We start from the raw sequence: 17239 nt of genomic DNA on the forward strand, positions 1-17239 counted from the left end.
TATCTCATTTTCATTTTATAAGAAGCATCTGCTTTTGGTGTTATGCCTCCCAAATGTTTAGTTTGCCTGGACAAACTCATTATTATATGCTCTATGAAACAACTCTAAAGTATTTGCATAATCTATTCTATCCCTTCATTTTAGATCTACACGTGCACTACATTATGTGGCCCCAGTCTACATGATTTAATAAAAAAAAATGTCCGCCACCGTTTTAGGAATTTAATATTTATAACCGGACCGCCAAGTGTAAACCTCTGAAAAGGCTATACCATGCATTTTAGTGTGTATACAACACAATAGTCGCACCCCAGTTTTTATGTGATTTAGCACAATTACCGTCTGAGTAACAACAACCTTTGCCTATATTTTGATATTGGGCTCCACTGTGAGCAACAGGTAGAGAGAGGAATAACATTTTTTCAACAATTTGGGCTCAACTCATTTTGCTAATCTTATTTCCTTTCAATATTTGGGAAAATGTTATACTCCTAATAGTTACGGCTGCACCACTGCTCAAAGTAAGGGGAAGGCATTAATGAAAGCTTGGCATAGATCAGGGCTTCTCAATTATTTTCTGTTATGCGCCCCTAGCGAGAAAACATTAGGTAAGGTTATCACCCCGCATAGCACTAACAACTTTACATGTGTGTATATGTATATATATATGTATGTGTATTTATACATGTATGTATATATATATATATATATATATATATATATATGTATATATATATATATATATATATATATATATATATATATATATATATATATGAATATATGTGTGTGTATGTATATATATGTATGTATATACGTATACACATTGTTATATATACATATATATATACATATATACACACATATATGTTAAGTTGTTACAGTGTTCTGCACTGTAATATATATATATATATATATATATATATATATATATATATATATATATATATATATATATATATACATTTCTTTTTATCGCAGTGAAAACAATTGGGCACTTAAAGCAGCATAGCAGCAACAAGCGCCATTGCCATCTACTGTAAAGGATATGCAATTGCAATTAATTATAGTACAACAAACAACAAAAAACATGCCGTTCCCGTCATCGGCTCGCTCCCTCCAGGGGTCACGCCACAGTATTTGAGAAGCACCTGTACTAAGCCTTTCCGAAGTTCTCACTTGAACCGAGACAAACACGTGGAACAAATTAAAAGTAAAAAGGAGATGCAGGCTGTCTTGGCATATACATTACAACACTCGCGTCATCCTGTCATCAAACAATATTCCTCAGAACGATTCAGAGAGAACTGTTTCGTAAACAACTGCGGGTCTGTTTCCTTTAGACTGGGCAACAGACATTGGGTTTGAAAGTCAAGTAGCCAAGCTGTGCCTTAACCATGCGGTCCAAATACCCAAAAGGCTGGATTCGGACTCGCGCATATGTGAGTTCATGCTTTTCTTCACGGCCCAATTATGTCAAAAATTGGAATTGTGTCTTAACGTTTGCTGTGTAAATCCAGCGTTTTTACATACAGAGAGTGTGTGTGTACTTTTTAGCCTTTCAAGTTCCCACACAAAAACGTGGCCGGTGGCTCGTAATTGAAATACACCCAATTATTTGGAAAAGTACTTTTTATGCGCCCTGATGTCAATTTTAAAATCAAACCTCATGTTAAACCCCTTTATGAGACATAAACTGTCAATGATATGATAAACTGTCAATGGTTCCATTTGTAAGCCAACCAAGTGCTTTGCTTATGCCTCTTCTTAGGTGATCGTTAGATGTATGCTTCTCTATAGGCCTACTTTATTGTGCAGCTCTCTACACTGTATATATAAAACTGGCACGTTCTCCAAGTTGTGTACAAGACAGCGATTAAAATATTTAACGTTTTTTTTTAAGTTAGCAATATAGCTTTTTTTTTCGCTTGAAGGGAATTTGCTCGCATCTTGGTAATACTTCCATATCAATGTGTGTGACTTGTGACTAACGTTGCACTGTAACTCAGGACGGTTGCACATTCTCGCTGCTCGGATGAATGGGATGCATCCCGCATGCTCCTCAACCCGAAAAGATAAAATCCAAAGCCATATAAGTATATATAATATGACCACAACCACACAAAAAAAACGTTAAAGAATGTTTTTCTATTGGTTGACACGATGTTACTGCTTGAAATTGCACTTGTGGTGTCTAATCAGTTGGCCTTAAAATCATGTGTGCTTCCTCATATCATTATAAAAATTCTTTTATGGAAAGAAATGTATACTGAACAAGCATCCAAAGATTATAAATAAATATTTGTGATATACACCATCTTTTCTACTATAGAAAAATATCATCTGGTGAAGAAATGGGACTACAACGTGCTAATATTCTTTTGTGTTATAGTTATTTTTTATTTGCTTAGTATGGTCATATATTTGCAAAAACAAACAGACATGAAAAATATATTAATTGTCTACTCATGTACTGATTCACTAAAACTGTTGCAGGAATGCCTTTGCTTTGGTTCATGCTGGTGTTTTTCTGGCAATCTCTTGTTTCAAATACTATATTTAAAATAACATTTTTCTTTTACTTGTGTAGTTTAAAAATGGGAGAATAACTCATTTCAAATTTGACTAATTTTAAAATGTGTCTGTGTGAATTACAAGTGTTCACATCTTGAGGACGGATTTTTTCCAACCAATTTGGGCTCAATTTTCGTGCACGGTGTACCTCCTCTTGGGCATAAAACGTAATTAGATTTTCATATTAGCGCAAAGTTGGCTGCACGTTGGGTGAAATTTGGAAAATTGTTCTGTGCCAAAATGGTGGGTTAGTAGTCTGTTTTTAATGGCACAGAAGTGGTAATCTAAATTCCAGTTGCAATAAGGACTGTTTTATTAAGGGGTCGAGGCTTACGCAGAACATGAAGTTTTTGGGGTAACACGCCATGGCGCAGGTGAGGGTGTCAGGGTGCTCACACCAACGCGAGTGATCTTCAACTAAGGGAAACAAATGCCTTCTTACGTCTTGTCTAAGATGAACAGTAGAACAAAAATGGCCTGCTCTTAAAGGGTATGAGAAGAAGCCCCCTTATTAGTGTGAAAGGAGTCGGAGGTCCTGATGCACCCTGCAGTGCTGAGCAGTCTTTCAAATTTACCGACTGGACATGTTTCCAAAAATGACATGATTTCTGCCAGAGTACAACATGAACATGAAAACAGAGCCCTGAGTTATAAATGTGGTATTTTCCCCTAATTTACCAGTAATCCTGAGTTTTCAACTTAGTAATGTGTAATTCACATAGTTAAAGGAGCAGTTTTTTTGTATATGTTGCAGCAATTTTACAGTTATAGTATACATTTTTTTGTTTTATAACACTCCCATGGTAGAGTGGTGATTCACTAGCGTGTCCTTGTACTGTAAATATCTGTATCATATGAAAATCTTTTTTCATGCATGTCCAAGTTGAGTACTATGAACACAAAGGGTTTACTGCATTTTTCTTAGAAGAAAAAATGTGATTTCTGGTTTTCAGTTAGATTTGGTTTGCAAAACAATTCTGTTAAGTTCGTTCTCATTGTCAATTAGTTTTCAAATTCAGAAGCAGATCATATGCTGAGAATTTTAACAAGGAAAAAAATAAAACATGTTTTATACTTTTTTCCAGTGTTCACATCTTAGTACTTCGGATATTTATTCAGTTATTTCTGATTGCAAAAAGTCCTAAAAGTACATCTAGTATTGATGATGAGAAATTATGAAGTGGTTAACATTGAAATGTCAATTTATTAATTAAGTGTCAAGGTCATATTTGCATACTCTATACATACTGTACTTTTTAAAACTATAATACACAAATAAAATCGAGCATACTAAGTTTGATTGGTAACAAATCGTACTAAAATGGCTGATTTAAGTTGGATTTTGAGAACCTTTTTTATAAATATGCATATAAGTATGCAGGAAAATCAGTCAAAAATTGTGCAATTCATTAATAGTCTTATTGATATGATATTGTGGATTCAAAGACTCTTTCTGTAAGTACTTCCGGGTCATTTTGCTCGGCTAAACTTGTAAAGTTCCAAAAGCAAGGGGAATCCGAAGAGGGCCGAACTGGTGGAGGAGGCGACCAAGTCACGTTACCATGGCACCCGTTGCCACTGCTTCTCATGACTTTTTGCCATAATGCTACTACCATTGCGGTCAAGTGAGCCGTCGTTTCTCGTTCCGAAGTCAAGTCAGCCGCACTTCATTTTCCGTTGGCCTTTTTCTTTAGGTTTTACGGCAAAGAGGCAGGAAATGACTGGCGCGCGCATGAACTGGGGGAAAAAAAACAACACGACAACGTCACCAGCGAATCCCAATCGAGAGCTTCGGGCATTGGACTTCAACATAAGTGTGAAGTTTCTGGAAAAAAATAAAACAAAAAAAAAAAAAATTATATATATATATATATATATATATATATATATATATATATATATATACATGTGTGTATATATGTGTATATATACGTATATATGTGCGTATATATGTGTATATATATTATATATACACATATATACGCATATATATATATATATATATATATATATATATATATATATATATATATATATATATATATATATATATACGTATATATACACACACACACATACATATGTATGTATATGTATATACGTAGTTCTGCCCTGCTGCCGTTTTCTTCAGGTCCAGACTACTGAGGAACTGTGCGGAAAAGCTTGGAAGAGTGACTGCATATTCTCTACCTCGGTCACAGTCTGCAGAAGTTCCCCATCTCGTGGAAGACTTCCTGTGTGTGGTTCCAGTTTTTCTCCAACTTTACGTCTTTTTGAGTCTATCCGTTTTTGCTACCGAAACTCGTAGCTCGTTTTGTGTTTTTGCTGCTTTTCTGTCTTAATGATTTGGTGATCCCATTCTTAATTCATAATGATCCCATTGACTTTGATTTGCTTTGTACTTTGTGCCCAATTTCTTCAATAGCTCTCAGGCCATTTGAACTCTTGACCCCAAATCAAGAAAAGTGATGCCTGATTACACTCTATACATCGTACACCTTTTGATTTTTTAATGGCAAACTGATTTTATTAATTTATTATCACATGAGTTCAATAGCTCCCAGGCAGTTTGACCTAATGACTTCAAATCAAGACAAGTGATGCGTGATTTCTCCCAGTTTATCGCTTTTCAATGACAAACTGCTTTTATTAGTTATTAATGTAGTATTACTATTATTATAATCTAATTCATCCAATAGTTCCCCGGCCATTTGACGTATTGACACCAAATCAACACAAGTGATGGGTGATTGCTCCGTGTTTTTTTCTCTCCACTTTTTGGTAAAATCAATGGCCTCATTTTATGTTCTTGATTTAAAGAATGACGCTTATTGGTCAATATGGCATCTTTTTTCCTCATTTCATGCGCGCGCCCGTCGTTTCCTGCCTCTTTGCCGTAAAACCTGAAGGAAGAGGGCAATCAAAAATGAAGTGCTGCTGTCTTGACTTCGGAAAGAGAAACGACGGTTCACTTGACCGCAGTGCCACTATTATGGCGGAGCGAGCGGTCATGCAGATGGACAGCGTCACCCTCACCCTTTCGGATGCCTGTTTTGTGTCTTGAGGGAGGGCTTCTCATACTCCCTTGTCGTGGCTTCTTTCCCCCCGACGGCCCTGCTTCCCCAGCGCTCGCGTGTTTTTCGGCAAAGTCATGGCAGATCGCGGCGTGGATTTATCCGCCCTCCCGAAGACGGTTCGAGACCAGTTGGCGGAGTTGGACTTGGAGCTATCCGAAGGTAAATAGACGTCCATGGCCTTCGCACGCGGACGCGTCTCGCCTGTAAGCCGGTCACCGTGTCGTCTCGCCGGTAGTGATCGCACACGAGGCTGCCTTGCACCTTAGCTTATTGTCACTCGAAACTGGAGGTTGCTAGCCGCGCCTGCATCTTTTATATCCGGTATCGTGTCATAAAAAATAAAAATAAAACCTGACAATGTCTTAAATGCTTGGAATTAAATGCCCGTCTTGGCTATGTCTGTCATCTTGTTTATGTACGTGAAAGATCCTGAGCCAGAGGTAAGAAGGCCCAACTTTAGGGCTTGACTGCTGTCATTTCTCCTTGTTCCTTTGCTCTTAACCCTTTGACGACTATAGACGTCCAATATATTTCAACTGGGAGATTCACTGCCATTTCCTCCCAATCCAAATGTATTAGATATCTATCGTCATCATTAGTAGCCATTGACTTAGAACTCGTTGGCCCTGAAAGATCATTTTCCATCCTACTTCTTAGTTCAAATGAATTGGACGTCCAGCACAGTCATTTGCATAGAGTAGGGTTTAACTCAGTGCCTGTTATTGACATTAAGAGGTGTCCAATCCATTTCAACTGGGAGGGATTGGCAATTAGCACTACCAGTCAAAATAGATTGGATACCTAGTGCCGCTATGGCAGCCTTTTAGTTTAAAGAACTTGTTCAGTACCTGCTTGCTTGGAAAGCATCACATTTCAGTCTAGTACTGCTTGTTGGATGGCCAATACACACACACACACACAAACAAACACAACTCCCCCCTCCCCCCACACACATACATACACGCACACGGCATTATCTTGAAATTAAATCACAGCAATTACTTCACAACAAAATCAAAACAAAAAACGTTATTTAGGGCCCAAAAACTTCAGATACGCTCCTTGCCTTGTGGAGACTTTGTCCATAGTCCCCATATTACAAAGTGTCCCAGGAGCCCAGGTGCCTAGTTAGGTCAAATATCCTAAAAAAACATATATACCAACGCACAGACACACACACTCGAACTGTACAATGAACCACTGCATGAATCCAAAGTAGTACATTGTACCCTCCCCCAAGGCAGCTGTTAGTCCCCTCATCCATCACACACATACAATGTGCTCCTCTCCACTGCTTGAGGCATCTTGGACACATTCCTCCATGCCAACACAGTACAACCCATTTTCCACGTTACTTCCAGTGGTACTTCCACTATTTGTGCTTGCTAAGAAATACAAGTCAACGCTTGGGTAGTTCGTAATAAAACAGTAATGACATCAAAATACTGTTTACATCACCAACCTGCAATCCCGAAAAGTTGGGAACTTTGGATACTGTACAAATTATGAACAAAAACTGAATGAAGGGATGTGAAAGTTGTTGCGTGAGGGCGTCAGGCATAGGGAACTTGCACATCTGTAAAAGCATTGTCGATGCAAAAAGGTACAGACGCTCCCCTACTTACGAACGAGTTAGGTTCCGAGCGATTGTTCATAAGTTGAATTTGTTTGTAAGTTGATTCAGTGCTATATTTTGTATTATAATTTATGTTTAAGGCCTATAGAAGTATATTGAAGGTTTATATAAGTGCATTTGTATGTTTAAGGCTTGTATAAGTAACACACATTGGTTTGTACTGAAAAAACATTTAATAAAATGGAGAGAATACATACAGTACTGTATACATACATTAGAGAGAGAGAGAGATTTACTAGAAACTGACTGAAAGAAGCTATCTAATGACGATTGCAGTTTTCTTTTTTTTCATCATAAATGATGCGGTAGCACTGTATGACATCATTCAATTGATTTGCAAACTTTGTGCAACGTTCAATATTTGGGTCCTGCTGCTCGATCTTAATGTTTATAAATGGTACTGACGGTCGAACGATTCAAGTTGTATGCCCGTGCAACGCGCATCAAGCTTCGTTATTATTGCCACTCATTTCAAATGAAATGGCTTGCCTCTTCCTTGCATCTCCCTCAATAGAAGCCTTTCACTTTTTACCAACCATATTCAATAATGGATGCACGAGATATTTAATGACACAAATGAAAAAGGTTCTTTGCGGACTGGAGACACGTTCACGCACTTCCGCATTGCAACGAAGTGGGCAGAAGAAGGTAGATGCTGGGTGAGCTGAGCTCTCACAGCGCCAGGCGTCGGTATTAGCGGCGGAAAGAAGTACTACAGGGAAAAAATACAAAATCGAACTTACGAACATTTTTCGACATAAATGCAATTTGCAGACATGTTCGTATGTACCGTTGTTCGTAACTCGAATGTTCGTAAGTAGGGGAGCGTCTGTATATCTAAGTTTTACGACAAACCGTTAGGAAAATAGCCTTGTTTCACCTTTTGGGAGATTTGCTGACACGAAGGAATTTACAATGAATATACTTATCCCTATGGGTTGCCCGGTGGTGCGAGTGGTCAGCACGTCGGCCTCACAGCTCTGGGGTCCTGAGTTCAAATCCAGGTCGGTCCACCTGTGTGGAGTTTGCATGTTCTCCCCGGGCCTGCGTGGGTTTCCTCCGGGTACTCCGGTTTCCTCCGGGTACTCCGGTTTCCTCCCACATTCCAAAAACATGCATGGTAGGCTGATTGGACACTCTACATTGCCCCTAGGTACGAGTGTGAGCGTGAATGGTTGTTTTTCTCCTTGTGCCCTGCAATTGGCTGGCCACCGATTTAGGGTGTCCCCCGCCTCTGGCCCTGAGTCAGATGGGATAGACTCCAGCAACCCCCACGGCCCTAATGTTCAGAAAATGAGATGAGATAAGATAGGATACTTTTCCCTTAAGGAGATACATTTGGTTTTAAACAGTATTGAAATTTGGCACTAGTTTTTATCGACAATTTGTGTAGTCTCCCAACTTTTTGGGAATCAGATTTGCACAAATCCAGAGTTCACATTTATATTTTCTTTGAAAATAGAAACGTGGGTAAAGAACAAAGCTCTGTATTTGACGACATTGTTTTCCTCAAAATTTGACTTTGAAGTCACTGATTGTGTAATGGTAGATTTGCCTGACTGATGCAAGAAATGTGCGTTCAGTTAGAACTCAGTCACAACTCAGTCATACTTTGAGGGAAAAAACATTTGAATTCCTCCAAATTCTTACATTAGCAGTTGTAAGACTCCAATTAGCGAAACGGTGCTGAATTCAAATGTGACGAGGCACAGCGTTTTTTTTTTTACAGAACTAAGATTTTTGTATCTTCAAAAAGAGAATAATCCCAGCCATCTTATGTATGAATCATTTTGCCACAACGGTTCTTCTTAGTGAAATTTTAACTTAACATTTCTCAAATCGGAGTAAATACACCCGAAAAATGGAATTTCCATTATTACAATAACAAAAACTTTAGCAATCATCATGTTGGTGATGGATTTGTCACTATGAGCCCCGTTTGAACTTTTATATGATGTTCTGCTGCATGAAAATAAAGCCACGGCAGCAGTGGGTTGATCCAGTTATGAAGTTCAGGCTGGCCCGTTGAGCCGTCCCGTAGCCTTTTCTAAAAAATCCCTATGCCAGTAATATAGATGTAAATGCATTTACTATTTGCGCAAGTCACTTTTGGATGGTCAAACGTGCCTTGCATTAACTTTGGAGCTTTTGAGAAGGTCAATTGACCCGCAATATAACAGGAGAGTTAAGTACATAACAAGACCTGATGTTTGGCGAGGGGAAATGGGTGTTGCTTGGATAAGAACCCTGGCCTGGCAAACGGCCTCTTAGGAAGCAAGCTACTTTTCTGGCAATTCCCCCCCTGTGACCATGGCAACACAATGACCACCATTCAGCTGCTTTAAGCCGACGTGGCCAGGAGCTTTGACGTTTCCACCATTCAGCTCGGCCTTTGTGCAACTTGCACTGACTTGCTTCCATGGGACAAGGGAGGTGGGTCATACTCCAGAAGATAAGAAGCTATGTTTTTTCCTAGTCTGTTCTGCTTGGCGTGGGGATTGTGGAGTCACACTTTTATATTTTGGGTTTACATTATGATGCAGCACAATAGTTAGGAAGTAAGGAGATGAGTTACTTTTGTTCTATCTAATTCCTTCATTGTCTATAATGACATCTTTTGTTTTCTTCACCAGTATCGTATCTTTTCTTTCTAATAAAAACGTATAAGTTGACAGGTATGCCAATGGGTGTCTTAAGATTTTAGTTTAGTTTAGCACCATCTTTTTTATTTGTTTTGCGCACTAAAGTAGAAAATTCTGCTAAACTGAAACCATGCATTGTAGGAAGTGCTGTCTTTAAGTGGAAGTGGGCAAGCTAGATTTTCTGAACCAGGGTTCACATTTCTTAGTTCTTTTAAGTCTAAACATTTTGAATAATAGATGGCCAACACTTCAATTGTTAGCTGTGTAACAAAAGCTATGGACTGATGTAGTTAGTATTTTACTACACTGGCCACATTTAAATGCGGTTCCAGTGGAGAAAATCCTGATTTGATTCAATGTTTTGGGGTTCTTGATAATTTCCTTGAAGTGGTGGCCTTCCAAAGAACCTTAGTCTTCCTTTTCATCCTATTTGTCAGCCAACGCCCGCGGTGCCAGCAGATGGATATGCACTTATTATGTACATGGAGTATGATAACATATGCAAATGTTTGGAAGTCACATTATGTTGTTGTCGTGAATAGTTAAAAATGCTGGTACTGCAAAAATGCTGGAGGCCTAATCATTTCATATGCCCTAATTAAACACCATTGGAGAACCTCTTTATGTTAGTAACATTAGGGTTTGTTGTTCTTTCATGGGTTAACCAGCTACCACCAGCATATAATTGTTTTAAGTAAATTGCTTACATATATAATAGTTATGCCTATTTATTTTTATTTTTAAAGGCTCTTCATATAGTGTTTGCAAGACTCAGTAATAATGCGTGTTTCCTATGTATGTCGTGAAAGAACCTGTTTTTGACTCCTGTCTTGCTGGCTGTTTGGCAAGGTGATAGTGTGATGATGTCTTTGAAGATGCAAGACATGACTCAACATAAGAAAAGAGTGACCGTCTGATTTTAGAGCAGAAGACCCTTTCTACCCCCACCCGGTGATTCAGCACTTGACGTATATTTGCCTCTAAATCAAAGGTTATAGTCAAGCATCCCATGACGTTGTATTTCACAACTTCCGTGCTCGGCTCTTTGGTGGCCAGGAGACATTTATTAGTCAGGGAGTCAGACAGTGACACACTTGCACAACTTTCCTTTGAATTTTACACCCTCTTGTTTCTCCTATTGTATCACACATGAAAGTTTTGTAAATGTTGAGAAATGCTCTTGTGAATATAAAGGGATCCGATCAGGTAGGGCAATCTGCTTTCATGGTCAATGAATAGAAAACAAGCATCTATATGACTCAAAACTGGCAGTCATTTTTGCCATTATTGTGGCGACGTCTACCCTAACATCCTGAGTCAATGTTTACAACGTCTGCTTGGAAGGTTCCTGGTATTACGCAGCAAGTACATTTGGGTCAATGTCTTGCCTCGGATTTTAGTGTGAAATATCACATCCTGCTGAAAACGGCCTTCCTCAAAGCTGCCAGCCCATGGATTGACCTGTGAAGAAAATGCCAATAGCTTTGCTAATTCATCAGCAAGTGCTTGTGACATGATGGTCATGGCTTTAAGTTCCCTTTATAATCTACCGCGACCAGCTTCTCTTTTCAAATGAAAACCAACATGATCATGACTATATGTTTAAAAATACGAGACGTGTCTCTTGGTCTAAGTAGTCATACGACTGTAAACTAATTAGCTTTGCTGTACAGTGTGTGATATGTAAATAAAGCAACTCAAATGAACACCAAATATGTTTAGAAAGTGTTTTAGTGTCATGGGAGATTTTTTTGGCTCCTTTTTATAGGAATCAAACCCAGCAGCATTTTGACAACCAAGTTCTTTGACCAGAGTGTTGGATTTGAGTGCATATTTTTTGTGATGCTTGTGGTGTGAGTTCACAAAATGCTAAACACACTTTTGATTTTGGACACAGACCATAAAAGATCACAATTATTTTTTTTCTCATTTATTTTGATCTCAATGCTTTTCCCGTGGTGGAGGGTGCTGACTGTTTTTTTTCTTTTTATGTATAGCCAAATTATATTATTCATTTTGTACATTAGATGTTTTACTTGACAGTAAGTGCAAGGAATGTTTTCTAAAGGCCAAAGAAATCCCTTCTTGGAATTGTGGCAGACTTTAGAATAGCCATCTCCCTAAATCTATTCATTGGAATGTTGCCAAAGGGTTGTCAGGAATTCCCTGTGGGTGAAGGTTTGGAGGAAAGCCCCTCAAAAGCTGATGTGTATCTTCTCTGTTTCCCAATGGAGATGTATTGTTTTAAATCTTGGCTCGCCGATACAAACCCCTTAAAGTCAACTATGTGCCAAGTCAATGTAAGAGACTCCCTCGAATATCTTGGGTGTGGTTCACGTTTCTAATCGGCTTTCAAGACTTTTTCCAAGTCCATCTATTGTAGTGCAATGAATGGAACTGTTATTGTTGTTACCACCATCCTGATACTTTCAAGCTTTAACTGCCAGAAACTTGTACAAATTGTTCTGACTGTACAAATTTATCTGGCTGCAATCAATGTAAGGTCGGATATCAATTTAAACAATGCGAGAACCGCTATAGCGAGTCAGCTAAATTGAGCGCCCACCATTAGCTGACTTAAAGTGCATCTGATCATTGTGCAGCTTGTAGTTAATGAATATTTATATAACCTTTTATATAAAGTTAGGAGAAAACTTTTGGTCAAACACAAACACCCCTCTCTGCCAACCATCGTCAAGCAATCAAGTTGCATGATTTTAACCTAAAGCCCAAGATAACACTTAGTATTAATTGCATTCATGTAATAGACAGTTGCACAATGTATTGAAGTATGCAACTCATGCATTTCTTAGACTACTTAAAATGACATTTTATGGGTGCAGCCATTTCGTGATATCACTTATACCCATCCACTATTAGACTCAAGCACATTTGAAATTCATTTGATCGACGGGAAAGAGTGTCATTATTTTTCTCAATTATCACACATCAGAACTGTGAATGTTTGTTGTTTTTACTGAAACAAGATTCTTCCAGCTTGGGATGGACACGAGATTGGTGATGTCTTTCCGTAAGATGATTATAAATGTTCCAAATGCTAATTTTATCATATGGACATGTTCCTGATGTAGTTAGGCTGAGTCTGACACTACAAGTTTGGCAATTGTCAATTCTCAACAACCATTTAGGCAGCCTTTTTCTGAGGGTTGCAGTGCCGTTCCTTCCTTCGTATGCATTTCTCAAAGTATTGCTCTAAGTGTACCTTGCTGACCTTGTCATCCGTAAGACATCGTTTTCACGGCTGCCCGATGATGGCTGTGAGCTGTGAATGGTGGAAGGTCAAGCCCATCTTTGGTCAAAAAAGACTTACGTGGTCACTGCGGATATTTGTGGTATTGCGGTCATATATACTAGAAACACTATTCATGGTGTATTTTTGAGGCAGCATCTACATCAGGGGTCTCGAACTCAATTTACCTGGGGGCCGCTAGAGGCCGAGTCTGGGTGAGACTGGGCCGCATCAGGATTTCCACAAGAAAAGCACTGATACATGCTGTAAAACAAGAAAAACATGAGTGGACAGAGCTACTGCCACTGGCTGCCACTTAAACGGCGCCACCATGGTGAAAGGGGTAAAAAAAAAAAAAAAAAAAAAAAAAAAAAAAAAAAATCGATCTTTCATATTAAGACGGGGGCCGCAAATTATCGTCCCGCGGGCCGCAGTTGGCCCGCGGGCCGCAAGTTTGAGACCCCTGATCTACATCTACACTTCAATTCTTTCTTTGGAAGTTTTTGCCATTTAAGACCAGTGTTTATTTTGTTTTCTCTTTGTGACTTGCTCGTGTTGAAGTTTGTTACGCTGGTGTCTTAGAATGAATGAAATAGACATACAGTGGTACCTCGACATACGAGTGCCCCGACATACGAGTGCCCCGACATACGAGTGCCCCGACATACGAGTGCCCCGACATACGAGGAATTTGAGATACAAATTTTGATATATGAGCATACAGCGGACGCGCTAGGCTGCTCATAAGAACATCATGGGCACTGTCTTTCTGGTCGCAACTCCCTCGTGTAATGTCTCTACGAGCACTGGGCGGAGCGTTGCATTTTTTTGCATGTTTTTTTCCCCCGTTAGTCAGTGCGAATGGCGTATATACTACTTCTCGTTGGCAAGTGGTCGTGCGTTATCCTATTGTGAGGACGTGTGTGCATCATTTTCGGAACATTTAGAAGGGAATACAAAAGCAAACAACCCTCGATAGGTTGCATCTGAAAGTCAGGGTGGAGGCGGGGCAAATAGAGCCAACCCGGGAGAAGAAAGGTATGAAAATTTAAAACAAAATTAGAATTAAGTTTAGTGTAAGGTTAGATTAAATTTATTTTTCAGGGTGTCTGCATCGTAATCCAAGTTCATTTAAATGAGTTTATGTTATGTTATGAGCGCGTTGCCGTGCAAAAAGTTCCCCCACCCCTCTGTCTCTTTGTGAAATCCGTCTAATTTTAGTACTATTAAACCACTAGTTATTTGTTACTTTGTTAATAGAAGGCGAATTAGAACTAATAAAAATGGGAGATTTCACTTGGCTTGCACAAATACAGTCGAGATAAGCTACAACTAACAACATTCTGCTAATTAGGACAAGTGTTCTAGAAAATGAATACATATTGAGACGCGTATGAATGTGAAATCAGAAATTAAAAACATGTTTTTATTGTTGAATACGCCATTAAGCTTCTAAAATCGGCTTGAAATGGCACAGGTGGAGTGGACTGGCTCGATTAATTTGAATGTAATGCCAAGTGCAGTTTAGCCAGATTCGCGCACAGTCTGCCCATTGTTTTTACCTTTCTGAGCTTTCGATTCTATTAATACAATCTCGTGGAGCTGATGTTTCTTCCCATTTCAGCCTCTGTGTTTATGCGTGTCCTTCTCTAAAATGTGCTTGCTGTCATTTGCACATCTGAACTTTTGAGGGGAAAGTTCCTCTTTCTTTAATTCTCCTTAAGTTCAGCCGTAACTCTTTTGGCATTGTTTGCCGTAAAGATTTAGGGCAAAGTTGAATACTAAGTATGGCGGTGGTCCAATGTTTTTTCCTGTTAATTCCATCACAGCTTGCGATTCCATTTTCATTTGGTAAACTCTGCTTTTCACATGGCCAGTATTGCCGATAGAGTTAACGATACTGTTTAATATTTCAAATCGGTTACTTATTATCTTCAAGTATTTTTTGATGATCTATTTATATTGTATTATGCTATCAGGAAAAAAATCATCATGTCGTTTATTGTTATTGTGACCGAATATGAATTACCATTAAAACCGGCCTAAAGCAAACGTAATTGTAGAATTCACACTGTATTACATCATGGTACATGGATATTGTGATATAAAGGGTTCTTTATCATAATAGAATGTTTCCTATATTACTTGAGTGCATTAAAGGTTCTTTGCAGTTGATTAGAAAATTCCGACTCCTTTTAAAGATAAAGACTAAACCTAATACATTTAAATGACCGTCATGGGAAAGATGGCTGCTCCAAAAAAATATCTAAATATGCAAATCACAAATTTCCTCGAGCTATGGAAACTGAAAAAAATATTTAAACAGAACATGATATGGTTACGTGCCGGCAGCACATAAATGCGGATACATTCGAAACAGGTAAAAAGTGGCAAAAAATAGGCACATGCGCTGTATAGTGCCTGTACCTATGCAGTATTTCTGTCAGGAGTCATTTTTGTTGAATATTTCATTCATCGCACACAATTAAATGCGATTTTCGAGCATTCATAACAAATCTGAGAACGAAGGCACCCAGTCAGCAATTTTCTTCCACCTCTTTACCTGTACCAACAGAGTACCCACAAACGCACACACACGTACTAAGCCAGTTTTTGCTTTCTGGAGTTCTGAATAATACTCCTCAATCAGCGCATTCCTCCTTTACTCAGACGATTTTTGTCGCACACACACACAGGGTGGAGTAACACTCATATCCTGTCCTCTGACCTCAGATTTCATGCACACTTACAGACGGGGTAGTGTTGGGCTAGCACTGCATTCTTGCACTCGAATCCTCTAGCTTTCCAACTCATTTGGCAGCAGCTGTCACCATCATAGAGTCAGTGCGGCCGTGCCGGTTGGCTCTGTTGTTTTGCCCAACATCCATGACAGGCCCTTCTCTGTCTGCTAATGACCGACAACTCTCCCCTTTGCTGGCACTCACTGGGCATCAGGACCAGCCGGGACTGGACTCTGCCTCCAGAAACAATGACGCTCCAGTCTGCTACGATCCGTGTGCACATTGCTATGCTTGGATTTGGGTTTGCGCACGCCTCGGCATATACCCATGCATGGGGCACATTTATAAGACTATTAATATTAAATAAATCAAACTTAAATAGTGTCCAAAAAGCACGTAAGAGGTGTGCCATTTTAGGTTTTTACAGTAAAGTATTTTTCAACTGCAGAATTACAGAGACATGAGAGCCAATTTAAAAGTTTTATCAATCACGTTTTTGACTAGTGTGCAATAAATAAATCAGTTATATGATACTTTTGTTAAGTAGATACTTATTGGTCTCATCTAATTTTCTGAACCGCTTTATCCTCATTAGGGTCGGCGGGGGTGCTGGAGCCAATCCCAGTTGTCAGAGGCGGGGGACACCCTGAATCGGTGGCCAGCCAATCGCAGGGCACATACCTAGGGGGAATTTAGAGTGTCCAATCAGCCTACCATGCATGATTTTGAAATGTGGGAGGAAACCGGAGTACCCGGAGGAAACCCACGCAGGCCCGGGGAGAAAATGCAAACACCACACAGGTGGACCGACCTGGACTTGAACCCATGACCCCAGGGCTATGAGGCCGACGCGCTAACCACTTGCATCACCGGGTCACCCATACCTATAGGTATAGTGTGGAATTATTTAATTTTTAATTATTTTATATATATTTTTTATTATAATATAATTTTTCACCCTGTGTGTGCGCGACAAAGAATTATAATATATTATATATTATTTTATTAAATTATTCAATCTCATCATGCTTGTATAATGACAATAAAAGTATTCAGTTCAATCAATTCAATTGAAATTGGGTACGGAATTGAAAAAAAAGGGAATCCTTAATCTTCATACAAATCCCGTCAAATGGATAGAATGGATGAATGAAAGCAGAGAAACGCTACTCAAGGACACGTCATGCTCACCAATTAGTATGAACCTTCTTATGGTTTGTGTCGCCTACATGTATCTGTAGGGGTTTGGATTTAATATCCTAGGTTTAAGTTAGGTAATGTAGAAGAAGTATTTTAAAGACATCAAGATGAGATGAAAG

The 17239-nt window shown here is 39.0% G+C and overlaps 1 protein-coding gene and 1 long non-coding RNA gene across 5 annotated transcripts in view; one reads left to right on the plus strand and one right to left on the minus strand.

Annotated features, from left to right (window-relative positions):
• The first annotated feature begins 4848 nt into the window (after positions 1-4848).
• Positions 4849-17239, plus strand: part of dip2ba (disco-interacting protein 2 homolog Ba) — a 31501-nt gene continuing 19110 nt past the window's right edge. For 2 of the 4 annotated variants that reach the window (XM_077600485.1, XM_077600493.1), the window contains exon 1: positions 4849-5810. In XM_077600485.1, the coding sequence (XP_077456611.1) occupies positions 5726-5810 (85 nt within the window). In that variant the 5' untranslated portion in view covers positions 4849-5725. The remainder of the gene's footprint in view (positions 5811-17239) is intronic. The other 2 variants (XM_077600502.1, XM_077600513.1) reach the window with 2 other exon arrangements.
• LOC144074239 (uncharacterized) lies at positions 5176-5985 on the minus strand. Its single transcript, XR_013300263.1, has 2 exons — positions 5611-5985; positions 5176-5477 (listed from the first exon to the last, which is right to left on the minus strand). It is a non-coding gene; the product is annotated as an uncharacterized LOC144074239 (long non-coding RNA).

This window comes from Stigmatopora argus, chromosome 1 (genome assembly GCF_051989625.1).
Source record: "Stigmatopora argus isolate UIUO_Sarg chromosome 1, RoL_Sarg_1.0, whole genome shotgun sequence".
In the NCBI taxonomy this organism is placed as follows: domain Eukaryota; kingdom Metazoa; phylum Chordata; class Actinopteri; order Syngnathiformes; family Syngnathidae; genus Stigmatopora; species Stigmatopora argus.